Source organism: Engraulis encrasicolus, chromosome 1 (genome assembly GCF_034702125.1).
Source record: "Engraulis encrasicolus isolate BLACKSEA-1 chromosome 1, IST_EnEncr_1.0, whole genome shotgun sequence".
NCBI lineage: Eukaryota > Metazoa > Chordata > Actinopteri > Clupeiformes > Engraulidae > Engraulis > Engraulis encrasicolus.
In genome coordinates, this window is record NC_085857.1 from 11068031 (window position 1) to 11091520 (window position 23490).

The 23490-nt window shown below is 41.7% G+C and overlaps 1 protein-coding gene and 1 long non-coding RNA gene across 2 annotated transcripts in view; both read right to left on the reverse strand.

The window, feature by feature from the left end:
• Nucleotides 1–23490, reverse strand: part of LOC134447512 (echinoderm microtubule-associated protein-like 6) — a 190025-nt gene that overhangs the window by 20974 nt on the left and 145561 nt on the right. The window contains exons 23-31 of the mRNA XM_063197047.1: nt 14257–14388; nt 11345–11433; nt 10350–10517; nt 8240–8441; nt 5435–5561; nt 4717–4795; nt 3194–3323; nt 2322–2420; nt 704–724 (exon numbers count right to left, since the gene is read on the reverse strand). Of these exons, the coding sequence (XP_063053117.1) occupies nt 704–724; nt 2322–2420; nt 3194–3323; nt 4717–4795; nt 5435–5561; nt 8240–8441; nt 10350–10517; nt 11345–11433; nt 14257–14388 (1047 nt within the window). The remainder of the gene's footprint in view (nt 1–703; nt 725–2321; nt 2421–3193; nt 3324–4716; nt 4796–5434; nt 5562–8239; nt 8442–10349; nt 10518–11344; nt 11434–14256; nt 14389–23490) is intronic.
• Nucleotides 16597–21593, reverse strand: LOC134447375 (uncharacterized). Its single transcript, XR_010034596.1, has 3 exons — nt 21428–21593; nt 17336–17422; nt 16597–16966 (listed from the first exon to the last, which is right to left on the reverse strand). It is a non-coding gene; the product is annotated as an uncharacterized LOC134447375 (long non-coding RNA).

A 23490-nucleotide genomic window follows, 5' to 3' on the forward strand; every position in this document is an offset into this window, starting at 1 on the left:
ACAATAAGACAGGCTTATAATGTGAATAAAAAGCAAGTGATCTGCATAAAAATTAGCAGTGTCAAATTAGCATCCACCAACTGCCAATTCCCCGATAATTTTTGGGGGGGACAAAGTGGGCCTCAGTCTGAAAAAGTTTGAGAAACACTGGTATACCCCTATCTAGAGGTGCCCCGAAAATTCGGCCGCAGAAAATATTCGGCCGAAAACGCAAAAAAAGACTCTTTTGGTTTTCGGCCGAAAGCCAATTGAGTGACCGAATCGGAGGCCGAATAGAAAATGAATTGAAAATAGGCATTAATTACACTAATTTCAGTCCTACTCTAACATTTGAAGACTTCAAATACACATTTATTTTCTTTCAAAAACATGTCTAAATATTTTGTAAGATCTACATTTAAGCAATATTTAAAAATAGTGAAAAACCTAACTTTTGATACATTTTAACTGAATTGTAATATTTGGTTTCGGTTTCGGTTTCGGTATTCGGCCAAGTGATTAATTATTATTCGGTTTCGGTTTCGGCCATACATTTTCATTTCACCTCTACCCCTATCATACTGCTATTTTTGCTCTTCTTCCTAGCTCCCTCATCCTCAGACACAAGAGCACCATAATCTCACAACTCATTCTAACTCAGTTAGCCAGGCACGGACAACAACGGAAAAGAAAGCAGACATACACTCAGGCACCATCGTCTTACCTGGCAGGTCATTCACATCGCCTGGGATGGGGGCAAGCAGGAAGTGGAGCCATGACGATAGATAGGGAGTGATGGGGGGGATAGAGGAGAGGACGGATGGAGTGATAAGAGGGATGAAAAGTTGGAGGATGTAGGAATGGCACGATGGATGGATGGATGGAGGGGTGGATGGATGAATGGATGGATGGATGGGGCACATAAACAGACAGAAAGAAAGAAAATAATAATAATAAGCATTGATTCAGCCAGCTCGTTAAAACAAAGCAACACAAATGTGAAGTTAACAGCACTGTGCAAAAAAACAAGCAAATAGGCATGCAAACCAGGAGGTTGCGAGTCATGTGGTGTTCATAACAGACATGTGCATACATGGAGGAGATAAGGTGCAGAGACTGCAGGCCGATTCATAGGCAGTGGTTCCCAACCTATGGGTCGGGACCCACCTTATGGGTCGCCAAAGATCCACAGGGGGTCGCGGAGCCCTCTTGATTTTAAGGGGTTTAATTTTAAATATATATAGCCCATGTTGAAGAAAAGACAAAGCATTTAACTAATAAATGCATAGAAGCAACAAATTGTAAGTGCTACATTAAACATTTATTCTATATTTGACCAAAGACGAATTGAGGAATAAAATAACTAAAATTAGTCTTCGCAGGAAACAGAGGGCATCTTGTGACTCCGTCTCGTGCAGGCGCTCGCGTGGTTGGGTCACCAAAGCTTACAATAGTAAAAACATGGGTCCCTTAAGAAAAAGGTTGGGAACCACTGCCTTAAAGTGACACTTTCCCATCTTTGGAAAAAAAAAGCTTATTTTACACCGCCCCTTGAGTTAAATAATAGTGTTTCATCATTCTCCTGTACTTTAAACCGTTCTCTGAGTAGGGCAGTGCAAATTTTACCTCCAAGCTAGCAGTTAACATTGAGTCCTATGAGACCAGCTGGCGGCTAAGAGGTCTCATAGGACTCAATGTTAACTGCTAGCTTGGAGGTAAAATTTTCAGAGAACGGTTGAAAGTACAGGAGAATGATGAAACACTATTATTTAACTCAAGGGGCGGTGTAAAATAAGCTTATTTCCAAAAATGGGACAGTATCACTTTAACAAACACCGTTCCACCACTGGAACGTTGCTATAGTCACTGAAAAAAACTGAAGTACTACACCGCTATAACAGTGCACAGGGCCTTTAGTAATACTATATTATGACCTGGCTTTTACCACTATGGTAACAGTTAAGTTATAACAGGGGCCCTGTCTTCAGGGGTTAAACTTTATCCAGAATTTATCCAGAACTCCATTCTGGTTCAACTGTGCTTGGCAACCCTATTCTCTTAGGCCGAGCCATAAAGCAAGCTTAAAGTAAGTCGTCTCTGAACCATATCTTGGATTAAAAAAACAAACCAAAAACTAAGAGCTTGCCAAAAATGTTTAAATAATGTTAGCAGTGCAGAAAAGTGGTAAACAGAGAAACTGCTAATGTGGCTTTAAAGTAAGCATATGGTCAATGACTGTGTGTGATGTTTTGCCATTAGGCCAAAGTACTGATACAACCCATGCAGTGGTCATACACACGCACAAACATGCGCGCACACACACACAAACACGGCAGCCATACCTATTTGGCCGGTGGCGATGACGTTTTGGTATTTCGGATGTTGATTGACAGTGAGACACAGGATGTCGTCTGTGTGCTCCAAATAGAACGTTTGTGTTCCTGCAGAGAGAGAGAGAGAGAGAGAGAGAGAGAGAGAGAGAGAGAGAGAGAGAGAGAGAGAGAGAGAGAAAGAGATAGAGAGAGAGAGAGAGAGAGAGAGATAGAGAGAGAGAGAGAGAGAGAGAGAGAGAGAGAGAGAGAGAGAGAGAGAGAAAGAGATAGAGAGAAAGAGATAGAGAGATTGAGAGAGAGAGAGAGAGAGAGAGAGAGAGAGAGAGAGAGAGAGAGAGTGCAAGCATTGTGAGAGGGCCTTTATTTTGAATGGTTAGCCAGTGCCACACATCATCACAGATACTGTATTGTCATTCTACTTACAGCCACAAGGGGGTGCCACATACACATCAAAAACAATATACAGATGGAAACATAAGTGGCAAACATTATAAACAAGTACAGGGACACTGGAAATGTAACACCACTTTGATTTTTTTAACCACCATTTTGATTGAAAATAATAATAATAAAAAATTGCAGGCACATGCATATGTGTGTATCGGCCTATCTGCTGACAGGCTTTGTATGATGGCAGTGGTAACATTGTGTGTGTGTGTGTGTGTGTGTGTGTGTGTGTGTGTGTGTGTGTGTGTGTGTGTGTGTGTGTGAGTGAGTGAGAGTGTGATTGTGTGAGTGTGATTGTGTGTGTGTATTAACGAACCTGTTAACAGGCTCTGATGACTGTGTGTGTGTGTGTGTGTGTGTGTGTGTGTGTGTGTGTGTGTGTGTGTGTGTGTGTGTGTGTGTGTGTGTGTGCGTGTGTGTGTGCGTAAATGTACCTGCTGACAGGCTCTGTATGATGGCTGCGGCGGCGGTGTGGAAGATGATGTCGGAGCCGTCGTTGAGGTAGTGCAGGTTGTTCCGGCCATCGAAACCCCGGTACCCAAACACATGGTCCAACTGCAGCTCCTACCACAACAACACATTACATTACATAGATAGATAGATAGATAGATAGATAGATAGATAGATAGATAGATAGATAGATAGATAGATAGATAGATAGATAGATAGTTTATTTGTCCTTATTTGTCCAAAAATGTCAAAGTTCAATGTAAAGAAAGGTTGAAACGCACACCGATGACCTCCCTTTTAATCCCTTTTCATTTCGAGACAATTCGAGCCAACACTGCCCCTTCTGTACCGGATTTTAATCTGGGGTGAAATCACTTTTGTGGGCAATGTTCAGACATTAATGGCTGTATTTTGTTTTTTTCTGAGTGAACAAAAAAATTAAGTGGTCATATATGTTGTTAAAAGGTCACTAGTCAAAGTGAAATTTCTTTAATGCTCTCCTATGAAAAGATGTTCTCACAAATCTGCAAAAATGCGAGGGGTGTACTCACGTATGTGATATACTGTACCTATCTAGGAAGAGAAGTGAAGTAAAAGAGATAGGCAGCTAGGCCTGTCTGACTTGGTCGCGAAATGTTCCGCTGCGTCACAGTAAGTGTGAACAGACTCAGGCTACAGGTCTCTCTCTCTCTCTCTCTGTCTGTCTGTCTGTCTGTCTGTCTGTCTCCCTGTCTGTCTCTCTCTTCAAGAGCAGGTGTTTTATTGACAGGAACAGGAGCTTGTCAGAAGTGTCTGGTTGCAGGGATGCCCTGTGACTCACCACTAACACAACAAACAACCCCCAAACCACCCACACCACAGACCTCACCACAAACCCAACCACCACTGGAGCCCACGCACGCACGCACGCACGCACACACCAGGCCCCAGGTGCAACCAAATGGTATGAGGAAGGAGGTGAATGTGCTGATGTCACTGAAATCACTTCATGAGGCGAAATGAGTTGAAGTTAAAAATTCTATTTTAGGAAGTGCTGTGGCACAGAACGCTATGCCCCCCACATTTGGACTTGCATGCCCATGGGGACCCCGGTTCCAGTCTAGCCAGGGTCATTTCCCAGCCCTACCCCACATCTCTCTCCAGCTCATTTTCGGTCTCCTCTCACACTGTCCTGTCATAATAAAGGCCGAAAAAAGCCTAGCCAGGCAGTGCCCTCGTAGTGACGCAACACTTTCAGCGTTGCAACTAATCAGGTCAAGAGCAATGCAAGTACTTTCTGAGTTCCTGCAAATACGGGAACTCCTCCCACTTTGTCGATACAAACAACCGTAAGCAAACCAAGGCAGGCAGGTCAACCATGCCGTTTGGGAAACGTTAATTGATATGCTCTTGGTCAGACCAAGTCTAGAAGAGATCTGAACGTTGATGATAATCAGGCTAGAAAAAGCCCTCCTACTTTAAACAACTGATTTGTTAATTGATTAACTGGTTGATTGTTCAGACTCACCTCCACCTGTTTCTTCTTCTTGGTGACGTTGTTCTTGAGGAGTTTGTCTGGTAGTGGGGCCGCCCTGCTCACCGGGGGTCTAAAGAGACGATAAAGGGGCATGTCAGACACATACAGTATTGAGTCTTTTACCCCGGCGAACACACCAGAAGAGACCAAAGCTACAGATAGTCAGTGGAAATGTGTTCATAGCGAGAGCGACACGAGCGATAGCAACAGAGTATGTCCATTAACAGCAGAATGCAAGCATTCCAACATTCCAATTGGCAGCTTTCGCCAAACTACACAATTCCTAACTAGCACAATATTCATCTAAGTTCAACTACAAATTGAAGCTCAAATCGCCTCTTCGCCCAAATTGCTTTTGTCTCTTCAGTCACGACTCCATACAATTACTTCTGTCGACGTTGTCGAAAAACAGCCTACAAATCTTTAATAATAATAATAATAATAATAAATAATAATAATTGTATTTGTATAGCACTGTATCATACAAGGCATGTAACTCAAAGTGCTTAACAAATGGGAAAAAAACATAATTGTTAGAGATGGATTTAAAAGGAGAGGTACAGAGGAGAGGCAGAAATAGCAGGAAGGCAGAGGAAGAAGAGATAGATAGAGATTGTAGAGTCATAAGGTCAACGTAGGTTAGGAGCAGGATCCTTATATGCGCAAGGTCCATAGTGGCTGGGTCTAGCATAACTCAGGACATAGTCACCTCTCGTCCACCAGGACCTCCTTGGTCTGCAGGTGTGGCTTGGTGCCGCTCATCTCCCGGATGCTGACGGCGTACACTTTAGTGGTGTAGTCAGTGGTCCGCTCCCTTGCCACGTCACTGTCATAACCTGTACAAATAACATCAGTACTGTTACTACCTACATAACATAATGTCAGTACTGTTACTATTATAACATCATGTCAGTAATGCTGACGCCGTATTAAGTGGTCTGCTCCCTCGCCACGTCACCGTCATAACCTGCAGACATAATGTCAGTGCTGTTACTACTACCGTAACAGTCAGTATCACTACAGCATAGTACTGTACACCTCCAGTGGCCATGGTGAGTGGCCCTCTCATGGTGAGTGCCAGTAGTGGTGTGTATTGGTATTGCCCTTATGATTCGATTGCGATTCAGGAGGTAACGATTCGATTCAAATCGATTCAATCCGATTCTACGATGCATTGTGATGCATTACATTTCTAATGAAAGCAAGACATTTTTTTATCAGTCATGAGGCACTACAAGCAGTCAGATACTGAACAACATTTTATTGGCTGTTGTGTGCATCAGTCCTGCCGTTTTCAATGGTTTGAAGTGCTTTAATTTAATTTTAAGTTTCAGAAACGCCCATGGAAGTAATTGAAACTTGGAAGGATATGCCACATCGATTATGGCATTTGCCGAATCGATTATTGAATTGTCCTGCCCCGCATTGCGATGCATTGCTGAATCGATTATTGTTGACACCACTATGTGCCATGTCATAACCTATGCAGATAACCACATCACCACATCAAATTGCCATTCATCATCAGTATTGCTACCATCATTAGGACAACAACAGCATTTGTATACTACTGTAGATGTATTCTTGTTATTGTCATACTAGAATCTAACTAGATGCATTCTTGTTCGTTTGGATCTTGGTAGTCAAGTCGATTAAGTTACAGGAAATGGTGCTTCTTTTCACAAACACGAGCCCTCATGCAGTAGCCTGGCTTTGCCAAACCACATCCATTACTTCTGAATTCATTTTTGGTCTGAATCCTCGATGACTTGGAGCACTTGGGTGGGAGGAGTGAACTCAGCTCTGGTTTGAAACGAGCTCTGACCAATCGCTGACAGCTGACGTTCATGACGTATGGTATTATGCTCCCAAGTGCGTTCGCTTATTGGCTGCTTACACCGTCAGCCTGGTGGTCGACTGAAAGCCCTCCCCAAGGAAGTGTAATCAGACGTTTCGTGAATTACAAAGTAATTTAAAATGAATGGTCTGGCTTGTCAGGCTACTCATGTAGGGCCCGACCGATATGGTTTTTTCAGGGCTGATACCGATACCGATATTTATGGAAATGGGAGGCCGATAACCGATATGTGCAACCGACATATAGAAATATTGTTCATAATATTTTTTTATGAAATATAAATGATTATTATTATATATACACATATACAGCTCCAGGCCTTTTTATTAGAATACCATGAAAAAGTTTATTTATTTCCATAATTCCATCAATACTGTTAAACTGTCATGGATTGTAGATTGATGGCCCAGTTTTTAACTATTCCAATCATTATTTTTTTTCTTTTTATATACGTTGGCCTTCCAGCTAAAAAAAAACATGAATTGGGGAATTCGCATTATTAGAATATTGTTATAAAATCACATTTTTCTTCATCAAAATTCGGGTCACATTAAATCAGTTGAAATTTGGTACTTTCTACATAACATGCAATGGTCAATACTTGGTTAGGACATTCTCTGTCTTCATAATGGCCATGATGCGTTTAACATGGAAGTCAATGGCAAAAACAGTGCATGGGAGTTATGGAAGCCCAGATATCCTTGATGCTTTGCTGTCAGCTGTTCTTGTTTGTTGACCTGGTGCCCCACACTTCACTCTTCAATATACCCTGTAGATTTCCATGCCACGTTTTGGTGTTAACTCACCAGTTAAATTCTAACTCAACAGAAATAAAACCCCATTCATTTTCAATGGGGTTTCATTTCTGGTTATTTAGAATTAAACTGGTGAGTTAGCGCCAAAACGTGGCATGGAAATCTACAGGGTATATTGAAGAGTGAAGTGGGGGACACCAGGTCGGCTATACAAAAACAGCTGACGGCAAAGCATCAAGGATATCTGGCCTTCCATTACTCCCATGCACTGTTTCTGCCATTGACTTCAATGTTAAACGCATCATGGCCGTTATTATTAATAATATTAAGACAGAGAGAGTCCTAACCAAGTATTGAACATTGCATGTTGTGTAGAAAGTACCAAAGTTCAACTGATTTGATGTGCACTGATGTGAAAAAAAATTTGATGAAGAAAATTGTGATTTTATTACAATATTCTAATGATGTGAATTCCCCAATTCATGGTTTTTTTGAGCTGGAAGACCAAAATGTGTAAAAATAAACAATTTAATGATTGGAATAGTTAAAAAACTGGGCCATGAATCTACAATCCATGACAGTTTAACATTATTGATGGAATTATGGAAATAAATCAACTTTTTCATGGTATTCTAATAAAAAGGCCTGGAGCTGTATTTAGTTATAATTATGAGACTCATAAACTCAAAGTGGGGAGAGCAGAATAGAAGATGCCTTCAGAACGAAACGGCTGCAAAATTGGTTGTGAAAGTTATACAAACTTATCGGTGGAAATGTATTGAAAGTATGGCCGATACCGATATCCTAAAAATGCTAAATATCGGCCCGATATATCGGTGGGGCCGATATATCGGTCGGGCCCTATAATCATGCAGACCCCTCTGTCACATACTGTACTTACCTCCATCGTCCTCTGCATCGTCGTCTGACTCTTCGCTGTCCACGGCCTTGCTCTCGCGAGCCACGCCGGTCTCCCGGGCCCAGATCATGAGCGCCGTGTCGGCTCCGCCCACAGAGAGCAGCGTGCTGTCGTCATGGGACCAGCGCACGTTCGTCACGTTGGCACTGTGGCCCACGTAGCGCTTGAACTTGGAAAACTGACCCTGTTGGCATCAAGACAGGACACAATACCACCATGCAGTTATCGCGATTAATATCCTCATTACTAGCAGTGAAAGCTATTTCTAGTTGTTTATTTCCAGAATTCATGCTGCCCATTCACTAATGTTACCTTTTCCATGAATACTTACCACCAGCATCAAATTTTAAGTATTCATTATGATTGGAAAAATTGCATTTTTCATACATGAAAAGGGGGATCTTCTCCATGGTCCGCCATTTTGAATTTCCAAAAATAGCCATTTTTAGCTGCAAAAATGACTGTACTTGGACTATACTAGAAAATATTTGTTTATTACTCAGTAAACTTTCATGTAAAGATCAAATTTGGCAATAGGCAGCCCGGTTTCAATGAGCAGCATAGTTGCAGTACCTTTTTTGACCATTTCCTGCACAGTGTCCCTTTAAAAGATAAATTAAATGAGAGCTTGAGGAATCGGAAGTTGCAAATAGTGGTGGTTCCGGTGGCATAATCTCGCGCCATTTCATTCGGCGATGGATTTGCCATTATAATTTAAACTTTAACTCGAAAGCAGTTGGAAATACTCCTTGCACACCTCCTCGAACGGGGGTGTCAGAGGAGATGTTTTACAGATATATCTGTATAGATATTTATGTTTAGATATGTTTTGAGAATAGATGAAAATGCTGAGTGAATCGTGACCTTGCAGGGGAAGCTGAAGAGCTTGAGGAAGCTGACACTACACTATCTAGATCTACTACAAGTTATAGTTTATGTGGTAGGTTATACAGTACACCTTGGAGCTGACACTACACTATCTAGATCAGTGGTTCTCAAAGTGTGGTCCGGGGACCACTAGTGGTCCGCGACAGAGCTCAGGTGGTCCGCGAGGGGATTTCTACTTTTCCAAGATAAGCTAGCAGTAGGCTATGTTTGTAACATTATTACAAAGCTAAACATAGCTCAGGTATCATTTTCACCACAATAAGAGAGGCTTCTAAATGTGAATAAAAAATATTGGATCTGCATTGAAATTTGCAGTGTCAATTTAGCACCCGTAAACTGTCAATTCAGTTGAGAGGTGGTCCTTGAACATTTTTAGGGGGACAAAGTGGTCCACGGTCTGAAAAAGTTTGGGAAACACTGATCTAGATCTACTACAAGTTATAGTTTATGTGGTAGGTTATACAGTACACCTTGGAGCTGACACTACACTATCTAGATCTACATTACTACAAGTTATAACAAAGTCAATTCCTATATTAAGTTAGGACACACGGCCGACATCTTTGCAACGCCTTCGAGGTGCTACTGTATTTCGCGATTAATAAGACCAGATCTGAGAGTCAATGGGAAAAATGAATGGAGAAACTGAGTATAGGACGGGAGGGAACCTAATAGTTGTGAATGGTTGAAACCGCCGTAAAAAAGTTGATCTAGAATGTTTAGTTGTGTCATGCGAGTCAAAATAAAGCTTTTTAAGCCACTTTTGTCACATTTTTTTGACAGTGCGACAGATTTTGTCAACTACGCATGCGCAACAATTCACGAGCGCCAATGCGGTCAGATGATTGGATCAATGACAGCGCAGCTCTGCAGGCAATTGGCTCTTGTTGCCAGAAAGGTGGGAGATGTGCGGGTACCAGACGCCATGTTTTCGTTACAAATCTTCAGCGTCCATTTTCCATGGACGCCTACAACAGTGACCCGTCTCCTTACCCAAACCGTCTCTGGTTATAGTTTATGTCTAGGGTAATAAAATGAGTACAGCACCTCGCAGGGATAGCTGAAGAGCTTGAGGAAGCTGACACTACACTGTCTACACTACTGCTTACTGCTTAACTATAGTTTATGTGGTAGGTTATACAGTATACACTACTACAGTTTACTACTACAAGTAATAGTTTATGTGGTAGGTTATACAGTACACCTTGCAGGGGAAGCTGAAGAGCTTGAGGAAGCCGAAGTCGTCGCCGGTAGCCAGCAGCTTGCGGTCCTTGGTGAGGGAGGAGGCGTTGACGAAGCTCAGGGTGGGCCAGATGCCCTCGCACGTGGGGCCCAGCACAGACGTCCAGGAGGCCCACTCCACCTTCTCAAACTGCACACACGCATGTGCACACATACAGGTACACAGTACATGTGAACATGTTGTCAAACAGGACATGAATACATACAGTATGACTATACACATGGATATGCTACATGGACAGCTCAGGGTGGGCCAGATGCCCTCGCACGTGGGGCCCAGCACCGACGTCCAGGAGGCCCACTCCACCTTCTCAAAATATAGACACGCATGTGCACACATACAGGTACACAGTACATGTGAACATGTTGTCAAACTAGACATGAGTACATGAACAGCTCAGGGTGGGCCAGATGCCTTCACATGTGGGGCCCAGCACCGATGTCCAGGTGGCCCACTCCACCTTCTCAAACTACACGCAGGCACTCACGGTTATACAGTACATGTGAACACCTTCTTAAACTAGACATGAATACATGAACAGGTCAGGATGGACCAGATGATTGTCTTCACAAGAGGGGGCACATCACTGACCTCCGGATGGCCCAATCCACTTTCTCAAACTGGACATTAACGCACACATGGATAATATACACATGGAAATACACATGAATATACATACAAATACATGTGCAAAATGCTAAATGCTAACAAGTGTACAATTAAACACACACAGATACATACAAACAAGCACTCTGCTATGTCCATGGTACAAAAAGCTCAATCATGTTTCCTGGCTGCCTCAGGAATCAGGAACATGTCGAAATATTTTCTGACTTTCTTGAGAAGTATTTTTCTTGCAAGTAAATGGGCCTCGGGTTGAATAGTCATGGAGCGATCCAGCAGGTTTACCACATGTGTAACTGTTTATGTGACGGTGCCATGTTGAGCTAAGCTACCTCAGTGTTGTTGATGGTCTGTCTTCTGCCTCGAGGTGCTTCGAAGAATAGCTGTTCTTTGGCTCCGGTGTTGACTTGCAAAAGTTTGCCTGCAAGGAAATAGTCAGACACGGCAACATGAAGTACAACATTACTTAAAAGGTAGGTACACTGCACAGGAAATGGTCTAAAAAGGTACTGCAACTATGTTGCTTGTTGAAACTGGGCTGCCAATTGCCAAATTTGATCTTTACATGAAAGTTTACTGAGTAATAAACAAATATTTTCTTGTATGGCCAAGGTACAGTCATTTTTGCAGCTAAAAATGTCTATTGCATGAAATTCAAAATGGCGGACCATGGAGAAGATCCACCTTTTCATGCATGAAAAGTACAATTTTCCCAGTCATAATGAATACTTAGAATTTGATGCTGTTGGTAAGTATTCATGAAAGAGGTAACATTAGAGAATGGGTAGTATGACTTCTGGAAATAAACAACTAAAAATCTTACACAGTGTACCGGTCGGCTGGCCGGCTTAGATATTTTAGTGTGTGTGTCTGTGTGTGTGTGTGTGTGTGTGTGTGTGTGTGTGTGTGTGTGTGTGTGTGTGTGTGTGTGTGTGTGTGTGTGAGTGAGTTTATTTGCCTTCTCTTCAGGAAAAGTACTCCTTGAGGTTTTGTGAACTGCTTAAAATATTCACTGAAGACGATTCGCATACCTACCCTCTACTTTACTACGTCACAGTACACTGTGGCATAGTGGCATAGACCTGAACGTACAGTACCACCATAATTCTGTCAACTCTTTTTCAACTCATTTTGTTTTGTTAACATTCATTAGGTTTAAATTCTCTTGCCAATTTTTTTTAGGCAAAGTCAAAAGTTTTAGGAAACTGGATTTCTTCTATTTTGAGCCTCAAGAGGCTTTGTCTCTTCCCCTAAGTGACTTCTCCAGTTTCAATATAGAGTTTAGAATGAGACCGAGCACACACAGAGCATCATGAAGGCAACAACAACAGAAGAGCAAGCCACGACAACTACCCAAATGCGCTGCTAACCGATATCTTTCTTTAGCCATATGATAGCACATCGTGTGGTCTAATGATATGGGGCCGTGACGTCTGACGTTTGGTTGATTGGTTGGTTTTCTCAGGCCCGTCTGTCTGACCCAGATCAGAGCAGAGTAGCTGGGTCAACCTCTTGCGGTTGGTTAGGATGACAGGAGCGTCTGCAGTGCACCTCCTCCACATGAACGCTCACGGTGCGTACTTAAAGGATAACTTCAGTCAATTTCAACAAGCAGTTGTAATGCTAACACTACCCTGGACTTGTCAGTACCTGAGTTTTTTTTTTCCTTCTTCAGCCTTTTCCAAGATCCTGGTCATTGTAATGGGGGCAGCGGTTTGTTTCCATTTAAAAAAAATTTAGATTTATTCCCAAAAACATCCAAAAGGTTATGCAACATCAGCAGACAACTAGCAAACAGCGGTACCTTTTGGGAAAATATTTGGAGTAGGCCTATGTTAATTTAAAAAAAAATGTAAACGGTGGCCCCATTAGAATAGCTCATATCTCGGAAAGGGCTGAGCCGAAAAATGTGGCATCACTGGGTGCTGACAAGTCAAGGGCAGCGTGAGCAATACAACAGTATATTGAAATTGGCTGAAGTGCTCCTTTAAAACCCCTTAGCGCAGCATTATGGCTCTCTGTAATGTCATGGCAATGTTGTTATGATGTAGTTAAGCATTTTCAGCCAGTGAATAGGGTCGCCGGCGACCCCTGCTGCAGTAAGAGGTTAACATCCACTTAACATGTCCAGAGGTATCCTGTATCAGTCCGAAACAGTTAGAATACATGAAAACAGATCATGCCTTGCACACAGGAGCGCGACGTAAGCGCGGCGCAGGTCCGGCCCCGCGAACGGCAGACATGGCATGTCCTTGATGCTCCTTGAAAATAGAACTCGAGTCTATTTTCCTTCACTTTCCATAAGTGATAACCATGTTGCCTACTTTGTTGTTTGCAATACAATTTCCCATTGGCAACTATCCAAGTTGCTAACTGGCTAACAACTACACTTTTGAGCAATCCACCCCTGGCCTCTGATATAGCATTGCAATAGCAAACACTAACCGAAGAGATTATGTTCCACAATCAACATCCCGTTAAGATTAATTACAATTTAACAGATTTAATTGCCTCTACTCACTCTGTCTGTAAGAGTTCCACTTCATTACATGATCCAACAACTTCACTCTGTCTGCATAATTTGATTATAATGAACTGGTTTTCAACATAATTAGGCTTCCAGTACAAAGAATCCCTCTTTTGTGTGCTGTGCTATTTTGAGGTAGTCTGTCTGTGTGTGTGTGTGTGTGTGTGTGTGTGTGTGTGTGTGTGTGTGTGTGTGTGTGTGTGTGTGTGTGTGTGTGTGTGTGTGTGTGTGTGTGTGCATGTGTATGCGAGAGAGTGAGAGAGAGAGAGAGAGAGAGAGAGAGAGAGAGAGAGAGAGAGAGAGAGAGAGAGAGAGAGAGAGAGAGAGAGAGAGAGAGAGAGAGAGTGTGTGTGTGTGTGTGTGGGGGGGGTGCGAACATTTGAGTGTGTGTGTGTGTGTGTGTGTGTGTGTGTGTGTGTGTGTGTGGAGGAGAGAGTGTGTGCGAACATTTGAGTGTGTGTGTGTGTGTGGAGGAGAGAGTGTGTGCGAAAGTTTGAGTGTGTGTGTGCATCTTATCTTACCACGTGTGTCCCAGTCTATGTATCTGTCTATATGTATGTATGTATGTATGTATGTACGTACGTACGTACGTACGCACGCACGCACGCACGCACGCACGCACGCCTGTCTGTCTGTCTGTCTGTCTGTCTGTCTGTCTGTCTGTCTGTATGTATGTATGTATGTATGTATGTACGTACAGTATGTATCTTCTCTTACCACGTGTGTCCCAGTCTATGTGTGTGATGTAGCTGGAGGCTCCTTTGCAGATGCCCACGCGTTTGCTGGTCAGCACGTTGTAGATGTCTATGAAGGTATCATGGGAGGCCACTGCCAGGTACTTGCCAGCGTCTGACAAAAACAACATAATACAAGTATGCATTAAAGGGCTGATGACAGAAACATGAATCAATTAAATCTCTTAAATAAACTAGACAATATGGCAAAGAGGATCAATTTGTGTCACAATCACGGCAAAAGAAAACGTCGTTACGCGAATATCCAACTTTTAAATACACACTGCAAGACCTCTGGGTCCTTGGTCAACCGCCATACTGTGACGTCAACGCCAGAACAGAAGGTGGCGCTGCGGATCAGATACAGCTCTGCTGGCTGTTCTAGCTGCTACCAGAGAAATTGCTAAACTACACGATCACGGACGTCCGTGCGCAAAGATTGGTAGGTCAACCTGTTTGTTGAAAATATGACAATCAGTATTTTAATAGGCTACTATCTGTTTTAATACTTTCTACATCTATACTGTGTACTGTTATCTTGCACGTGCAAACGCTATACCATGTAAGCCACATGCTAAACTCAATACAATAATGGGTATTGGGTAGCATCAGCATACAAAACGACATACAAACTTACAACTAGCTCTACCGGTAGCACGATCCATGATTCATTTAGGATATTGACAGGCACGTCTTCTACTGCGAGACTTCTTAGTTTTATCATTGAATGAAGCAGAATATTTGATAGCCTACTTCAGTCTAAGCAAATAATTACGATGCAGGTCCTATAGCATAGGCTACTTGCCTCCTGCCTATAGCTTTCCCTCTGTGTTTTTGTAGTTTGTACTAGCAATTGTCATGACCCAATAAAGGCGGTCATCGTCAATCCTCCTCCACCCTAAACTGAGCAATGCATTAGGCTACTGTTGCTCATTGTTACAGTAATGTCTAGTCAAACTAACAACCCAGCGTGCAGGCACAATTGCTTTGAGAAACACCAAGTCCTTTCAAACTTGGCAATAAGAGACTACAATGCAAAGACAAAATACTAAGCTTACAACTTCTGCTGTAAAATCTGTCACATCAACAGACAAGCACATCAAACCAGCAGGCGAGGAGGAAGACTGATGATGCCCATGTCCTATTAAGTAGGCTTTTTTGTAGTGTGATCTGTAAACACACTATCCAACACCATCGAAAACCTGCCTATCAAAGTGAATACCCCACAACTTTATTGAAAGATATTTATTTTGTAACTGTGATGAAAACTGTTCATGGAAGGTAAATTACAACCAAATTTCTATTTGTGAGGAGGGGCAGGCTGCTAAGCAGCCAACCACTTGAGCATGTTTTTTGAGTGACAGCACTTTCCAACAATCGGAGGTTGTAGAGTGCGCAGCCAGTGGCGCGAAGCCAGGGATTGTTTGCAAACGGGAAACCCACGTATAGCACAACATTTACAGGGGTTGGACAATGAAACTGAAACGCCTGTCATTTTATTGTGGAGGGTTTCATGGCTAAATTGGGTCAGTCTGGCCAATCTTCATTAATTGTACTTTGCAAGAGCAGAGTGTGAAGGTTATATTTGCAGGGTAAATACACAATTACGCTCACAATATTGCAATGCACAAAAGATTATGGGTGACATATCAGTGTACAAAAGAGAAAAACTGACTGTCGGGAGCTCCACAGGGCCAATATACATGGCCGGGCTGCTATAGCCAAGCCTATCTGAAACCAAGTGTTTCAGTTTCATTGTCAACCCCTGCTTATCCATATGCTGCAACATATTCTCCATTTATACACATTCATTCAGACTGTACAAAAGCAAACGGAGAACATTTTTGGTCAATGTATCCATCTATTTAGTTAACACCACAAAAAACAGTAATATTAAATTCTAATAACAAGTGTCTCACAGCTTTAAATACATCTCTTACATGAAGAATACAACCAGGGCCTGCAGTGTATAGATATACACCCAGTCCTGCCATGCTTCATCTTCGCCCTGTGGAGCAAATAGAACAAATAGATCAAAAATACAATTCGAAATGAAGGGCAATCCACACACATTAACACTCTACTTGGTAAATGATAGAGTTTGAATGTTTTGCAGCAATGTGAGAAAAAGACATGGCAAAAATAATACAAGGGAAATTGCATGGGTGGGCTCCAAAATAAAATAATTCTTTGGCACGATGTAACATTGAAATGCAATGCAGGATACAGATTATCGTGCAGTAGTGGGGTAGACATCAGCGTGTCACATACAAAACTGTATGAGGTGGCGTTCACATCAGCAGGTAAATTACAAGCGCAACATTGTCCAAAGTGCAGCATGACGCAACTTTCAGGCTCATGAGTTATTTTTAATTAAAAATGTTGGTATGTTAGAGCTGGATGAACACATTCTAATGCAAGATGGGGGTCTTTGTGTTTAAATGCAATTGCTGTCATGTTTTAATGTGCTTCAGAGGCTAAGATATTTTTGTTTTCATATGCTGAGGGAAACTTTTCTCAAAATCGGCTTAGGCATTCAGCTGGAATTTTTTGCATGTTCTTTAGGCATCAATGGGTGAAGGACCTGCAACCAGAATAGAAAAAGGTTCTTACCCACACAAAAAATCTTCTGGCAATTCCCCCCAGGTACATCTTCAGGGTGTGAAGTATTGCATCTCTTTTTCGCTCAGCGGCTGCTTATTGACACAAGGAAACACAAAAGATACATAATGGGTTAGATAAGAGTGTACATTGATGGACGGTAGTTTAGGTGGGTTATAGGCCAACATAAAGACATTGACGTGAGGACACATAGGCCTACAGAGTGATATTGGGGGTAGGAGAGATACATACAGTAACAAGTATATGTAAATGCTAGCCAGACAAAGGGCAAATTGTGAGTGAGAGAGAGGGAGATAAATTAGGTATTAATACTGTATGTCAGTCGGTGTCGACTATTAGATAGGAAGAATGACATATTCTTGGTGGACAGACAAAGACTTAGACCCACTGCAGAAATTGTTTGGTTGCATGGTGTGACCAAGGAGGTTTACGTTACTTACTGTATCATTGGGTGTGACCCATGATCTGCTTCCAGTTTCAATTTGGGATCCCATTTCTTCTGTAGTCCTTGTAATTCTAAAGTAGGCCTGTCCAACATAAAATTGAAACACACAACTGAAGCACAGGTGTAACAAAAGCAATCCAACATATTAGCCTACAAAATCCTTTTTCCCAAAACCTAGACATACAAAAAAGAAAAGAAAAAAAAAAAATAAACCATGTTATGGTGCAATGATAGCAGAAAGTTAATGAAGTCAAGTGCAGGACTTTTTTGACCAGATGATTATGCGACTATGCTTGTTGGCGTTCATTTATTGACGAGGGGGAACACACACACACACACACGTGTTTTATGCGTTGTAAAGGGCAGAAAGAGACCATTTCTAGTCATGTCGCAGGATATAACCAACACACTCCAGACTAGCGTGATTACCGTCCTCCTAACAACGAATGGCAAAGTGTAGTGTAGTGTTTCCACGAGTCTAGTTACTACTACAAGGCAGGTTGTAAGTTACTTCTTTGATGTTTTAACATAAATCCAGTTTAGTCCGGCAGCCAAAAGCCAAATATCAGCTGAACCCAGTTTCGTCTGATAAAGTTTTTTTCTTTGCAGTTTGTGGTTGCTTAAGGTGTACCTATTAAGATTCCAGACGATGCCCGGTGATATCCCTTGAGCATTTTCAGATATTGAGCCTTTTATGCTTGATGTGCTGCAGCCATAGATTACAACAGTGTTTGGCTCCCAATTCATGTTATGCTGACCAAATACCCTATACCATACTTATTTTGTGTTTGTTTACATGGTAGGATGTGTGTAAGAACAGGTGGTGAGGTATGGACATCAGTGGGGGTGGGGTCATGCATGTTTGGGGGCGGGGCATTCACCCAAAAAGCCTGATATTCCACGTCGGAGACACAAAGGCCAACATTTCGCCAAACGTGGCTTTATATCTCATAGTGGGTTGTTTGGTTTTGCTGTTTGTAGTTGTCCAACACTTACCCATCAGGATAAGAGTGGGTGATGTGCCAATTTCAGATATTAACCCTTTCATGTTGATTTCGCTGCAGCCATAGCCCGCAAGCTTTTGACAGCTTCATAACTGCACTATGATTAACCATAGAGCATGCTGGGTGGTAGGCCTGTGTCCTCGTACCAAATACATTTTAGACAATTACATAACTAGCTGTTTGTCAAGCAGAAATATGTAACATTTAGGCGAATATTGGTGGTGTCAGCTCAGACATACCCAGAAAGGATTACTAATTCAACACAGAATTTCACCATTTCATACATTGCTATTTACTCTTCCTGTGCTGTTGTAACACAAAATAAAAATTGTAAGTAATAATTACATAATTTTTGGCTGATTATTTGTTTGCCTACAAAGTACATAATTTCAGTGGTGATCGTATTAACATGGAAAGAGATAAGATTAAAAATGTAAATCCACAAAATGACATTGTAATTGACCTTTTACCAGCCCATGCCATATCAGGGTGTGACACTGCGCCATCCTATTTTGGTATTGGTAAAGGCTTTGTTATCAAGACATCAATTGGTAATGTGCTGGCACCATTCCAACAACTTTCCAGTGAGGCCACTAACTTTGTGTCGGCATGTTATGGCATTCCAGACAGTATCAGCATGTCACATACAAGGTTGGTGGTATGGGGAAAAAAGAATGGGAAAGGTAATTTATCTTCACCTAACCTGGCTGCTCTTCCACCAACAACAGAGGCATTTCTTGAGAATGTGAAAAGGGCTCATTTTCAAGCAATATTGTGGAGGACATTGGTTCACACTCCACCTGAACTATCTCCTGAAGCATTTGGATGGAAGAAAGACCCATGCAACAAAGCACTGATACCAATAAGTGTTCCAGAAAATGTCAAAGTGGCACCAGACTATATTGTACAGATGATCAGATGTGATTGCAAGAGTAAAAGCCCCTGCAATTCTAAGAAATGTAGCTGTGCTATAAACAGTGTGCCTTGCACCATTTTCTGTGCATGTTTTCGGCTGGGATGCTGCCGAACCAATGTTGTGTGAGCTTTACTGTGTGTGTGTGTGTGTGTGTGTGTGTGTGTGTGTGTGTGTGTGTGTGTGTGTGTGTGTGTGTGTGTGTGTGTGTGTGTGTGTGTGTGTGTGTGTGTGGTGTATATAATGTAGGCTATAGGTGTTTTAGGTGTTAAGGACTCTGTATGTTGTATAGGTGCAGACAGGTCTTTCTGTGCGAATTTAAATGCATGTACATGTCTTATTTGATGGCTTTATGGACTTTTAAGTGATCATTTAATACCAGTCAGGATACACTGGATTGACTTAATTTTTTGACTCAACAGTATATATAATGTATAGCTGTTTTCCTATGTTTAGATCTCTGTCTCTCTCTCTCTCTCTCTCTCTCTCTCTCTGAGCATGCGGTACTGTATGTTGCAGTGTAGGTCTTTCTGTGTAAATTTAAATGCATGTACAGATCTTATTTGATGGCTTTATGGATTTAAGTGATCATTCAATACCAGTCTGGATACACTGGATGTCATTTCTTTACTCATCTTTTGGAACAGCCAACGAACAGCCAACAGCCCACACTCTGTTGTTTTTTTTATTTTTTTTATGGGGGGGTTCTTTTATGTTGGCTATTTGTGGTAGGCTACCTACCGGCGATGTTGTCATGTATGTTGTCATGATGTGATGTTATGCAGGATCTCATAATGCACAATCCGTTCCATACTTTACAGTCTTATTCTAAGCAATGTTGTGAATGTTTTTACTGAGGCATTTCTTGATTTGTCATTCATGACCTGATTTATATAACTAAATGCATAAAAATAGGCCGAAATCACATTTTTTAAGGTTATTAGCAGTATTTTCTCTGTACCTGGATAACAAAAGGAGATAGCCACAATTAACCACAGTAAATATTCTTGTATGTACGATATTAACAAAATAAAAAAGGAATTTTGAAGTTGGCATTTTCAGGTGGTCAGATTCATTGCATCAAAATATAGGCAAATTAGTGCATATTTAATTAGATAATAGCCTAATTAGCATATTTAAACATAAAATATAGAAAACTTGTAATACATTTTTTTTCTCCAATTCATACGAGTAATCATCTGATAAAGTTTCATATTGATATCTGCAATTTAAAAAAAATACCCTATTTACCTACAGTGTCTCGCCTTATTTGTGGGATTGCTGTTATGAAAGGGTTAATTATTACCCCATATTGGGTTTGTTTCAATAAGGGCAGTGTTAAGACAGTCCAATGTGAATGTTTTTCAGGAAATATAAGCAATTTGGTACATTTTGTAACATTATTCACAGTAATATTAGGTGTCTTTAGTTTTTTGTCATAATTTGCATTTATGGGACAATAAAGGCTCAAAATCTGGAAATGCTCAAGGGATATCACCGGGCATCGTCTGAAATCTTGAAGACTTGCCTAAAATCTATCAGATAAAGCAAAAAAAAAAACTTTATCAAAGAAATCTGGGTTCAACCCCACGGCTCCCGGACTAGTTCTGTATAACACACCAATGCCACAGTAATCACAAAACAGATGCAAAATGCTTAGAAAAAACCCTCATGAAAGCAACCATTTGTTGATGTCCACCGACTAGAACAGGGATGGGCAACTTTCATGATAAGTAGGGGCACATTTTTTCTTCGCCACCATCCGCGGGCCACATGATCAGGGATCAGGCTGCAACTTACTCAGCTCATGATGCAGTTGATTGCTGATTTACTGCCGATATTTTGGTTTGATTCAGAATGGGAGTGTTCTCTATTTGTATAGAGTATAATTACAATGTATTAATTCAGTAGTGTTTTGAAAATTTCTGGTCATTATTTATTTATTGATTTAATTATATTTTATATAAGGGCCACACTGAATGAGGAGCCGGGCCGCATGTGGCCCCCGGGCCTCCAGTTGCCCATCCCTGGACTAGAATATAGCATTTCCTCATATTATGCTAACTAGTGCTACACTTTCCCTCTCGTCGTTGTAAGGCGACTTATCACGCCGGCTTTATGATTGCATTTATGATTATCTTGAATTTAAAATACATTGCGTGTTACGTACCTTCACGTCGTTTGTTTCACAACACATGATTGACGGGTCTTTGAAGAGGTAGCCTTGTCCCCGGCGACGGATCCGATGTGCAAACCAACATGATTAGCCTGATAAACCAGCCTAAATGTGAGACCCCCTCCTGAATACTACACTCCGGATGACAGTAGCACACATTTGTATGACATTTAACTGAACAGCCACGTAATTATTTTCATGTGGAAGTACCGAAATTATCCAAAATTGACATGTTCAGAGCACAGCTCCACCTCCTGTCCCATCAATACCACGGGCGTCGGCAAGTGCGTGAGGAGGAAGACTTCTGTCGCTGACGTCATTTTCGACTTCATCATCAGTGGTCTCCAGGGTGCTGCGCCCAGTAAAATTCGCCAAAATAGCCGCGTTTGTAAATCATAACTTGGAAAATAGGCGCTTTCCAGAATTCATATCTATATCATTCTGAGTTATTTTTTATGTTAAAAATCATATCAAAAAACGTCAAAAATCTGTCATCAGCACTTTAAACAATACGTCATGTAGCATGACATGAGGACTAACTCCGAAGTACTCAGGAATAGCAGAGGGTGCTCTTTGGTGAGGGGGAATAACAAAACCTCATCACCACAAGGACCATGAAAAGCCTTTATTTAAACAAACTATTTTAAGGTTAAAAACATAGAAGTTATTGTGAAAAGTCAGATACAGCATGGCCAGTTACGTTTTTTAGAGACACACACACATTACAGCAAACAGCATTTTATTTAATTACTTCACTGGTATGTTCACACATAGTTATATTGATATTAGGGCTGCACGATATCAGAAAAAAATTGATAATCCATAACAGCATGCAATGCCTTGATAACAATATTTAATCGGCATTTAGAAATATAGCCAAGTGTTTTTCTTCTGACTTCTGAATTTGTCGGTCTGTATGCAGGGCGCAGCATTGGTCATGGCGGGCTTCTCCCGCATTTGTTGACATTCAGCTAATGATTGGATTGCCCAGAAATGTTGTACTTGTTCTCGATAATTAAGTCATTTTTGCCATACGCATATCGCCACTCTTGATATCGTGATATCGATACATTTCCGATATATTGTGCAGCCCTAATTCATATTCAAAAACCTTTACCTGTGTAATATTCCCAGATACTTGCCAGAATCTCACTAAACAACATTATGTAGTAAGCAAGTTTCGCCCATATACAGCATGTGCAAGTGCACACATCAAAGTTTATTTTCACACACATTTATATTCATAATTTTAACTTGCCATGCATTCTCATTCATAATGAATTTCAACAAAAACTAGTATTCGTGGAGACATCAGCACTAATTGAGTAAATACTCAATTGACCTACAAACATACAGTAGGTAGAATGGAGACAATACCCTCACTTCTCAATTCTCTCACCGTGTCTACATTTTAACAGCCCTGTGTGACACCATTCTAGGCTGTCTGTCTGTCACCTGATAACCCCGACACCCCCACCACCACTACCATCTCTCCTCCTTCCCCAGTGGTACTCAACATTTTTTAAACAAACGCCCCTTGACCACATCATAAGCCTCCCAGCGCCCCCTTGACCTCATCATAAGCCTCCCAGCGCCCCCTTGACCTCATCATAAGCCTCCCAGCGCCCCCTTGACCATATCATAAGACTCTCAGTGCCCCCTTGACCATATCATAAGACTCTCAGCGCCCCCTTGACCATATCATAAGACTTAGCAAAGAGAGATATCCTCCGCGCTCCTGCACTTCACAATCTTGTGTGTCTCGGGAAAGGACTTGGTAAATGCAGGGGAAGAAAGGAGTCACCTGAGCATCTGCAGATGTGGAAAATAACTTGTTTTATTGGGCAAGCGCCAAGACTAACGTTTCGACGTTCACACGTCTTCTTTAGAGTGAAGAAGACGTGTGAACGTCGAAACGTTAGTTGTGGGGTGCACCCCACTTCTCGGCTGCACCCATCTCAACACCCACCCAACTTCCCTAACAACCCGTGGGGACAGTAGAGCCCCCGTTGAGAAACACCACTGTATATCTACCAAATGGGAGCCGTTTCCTTGTC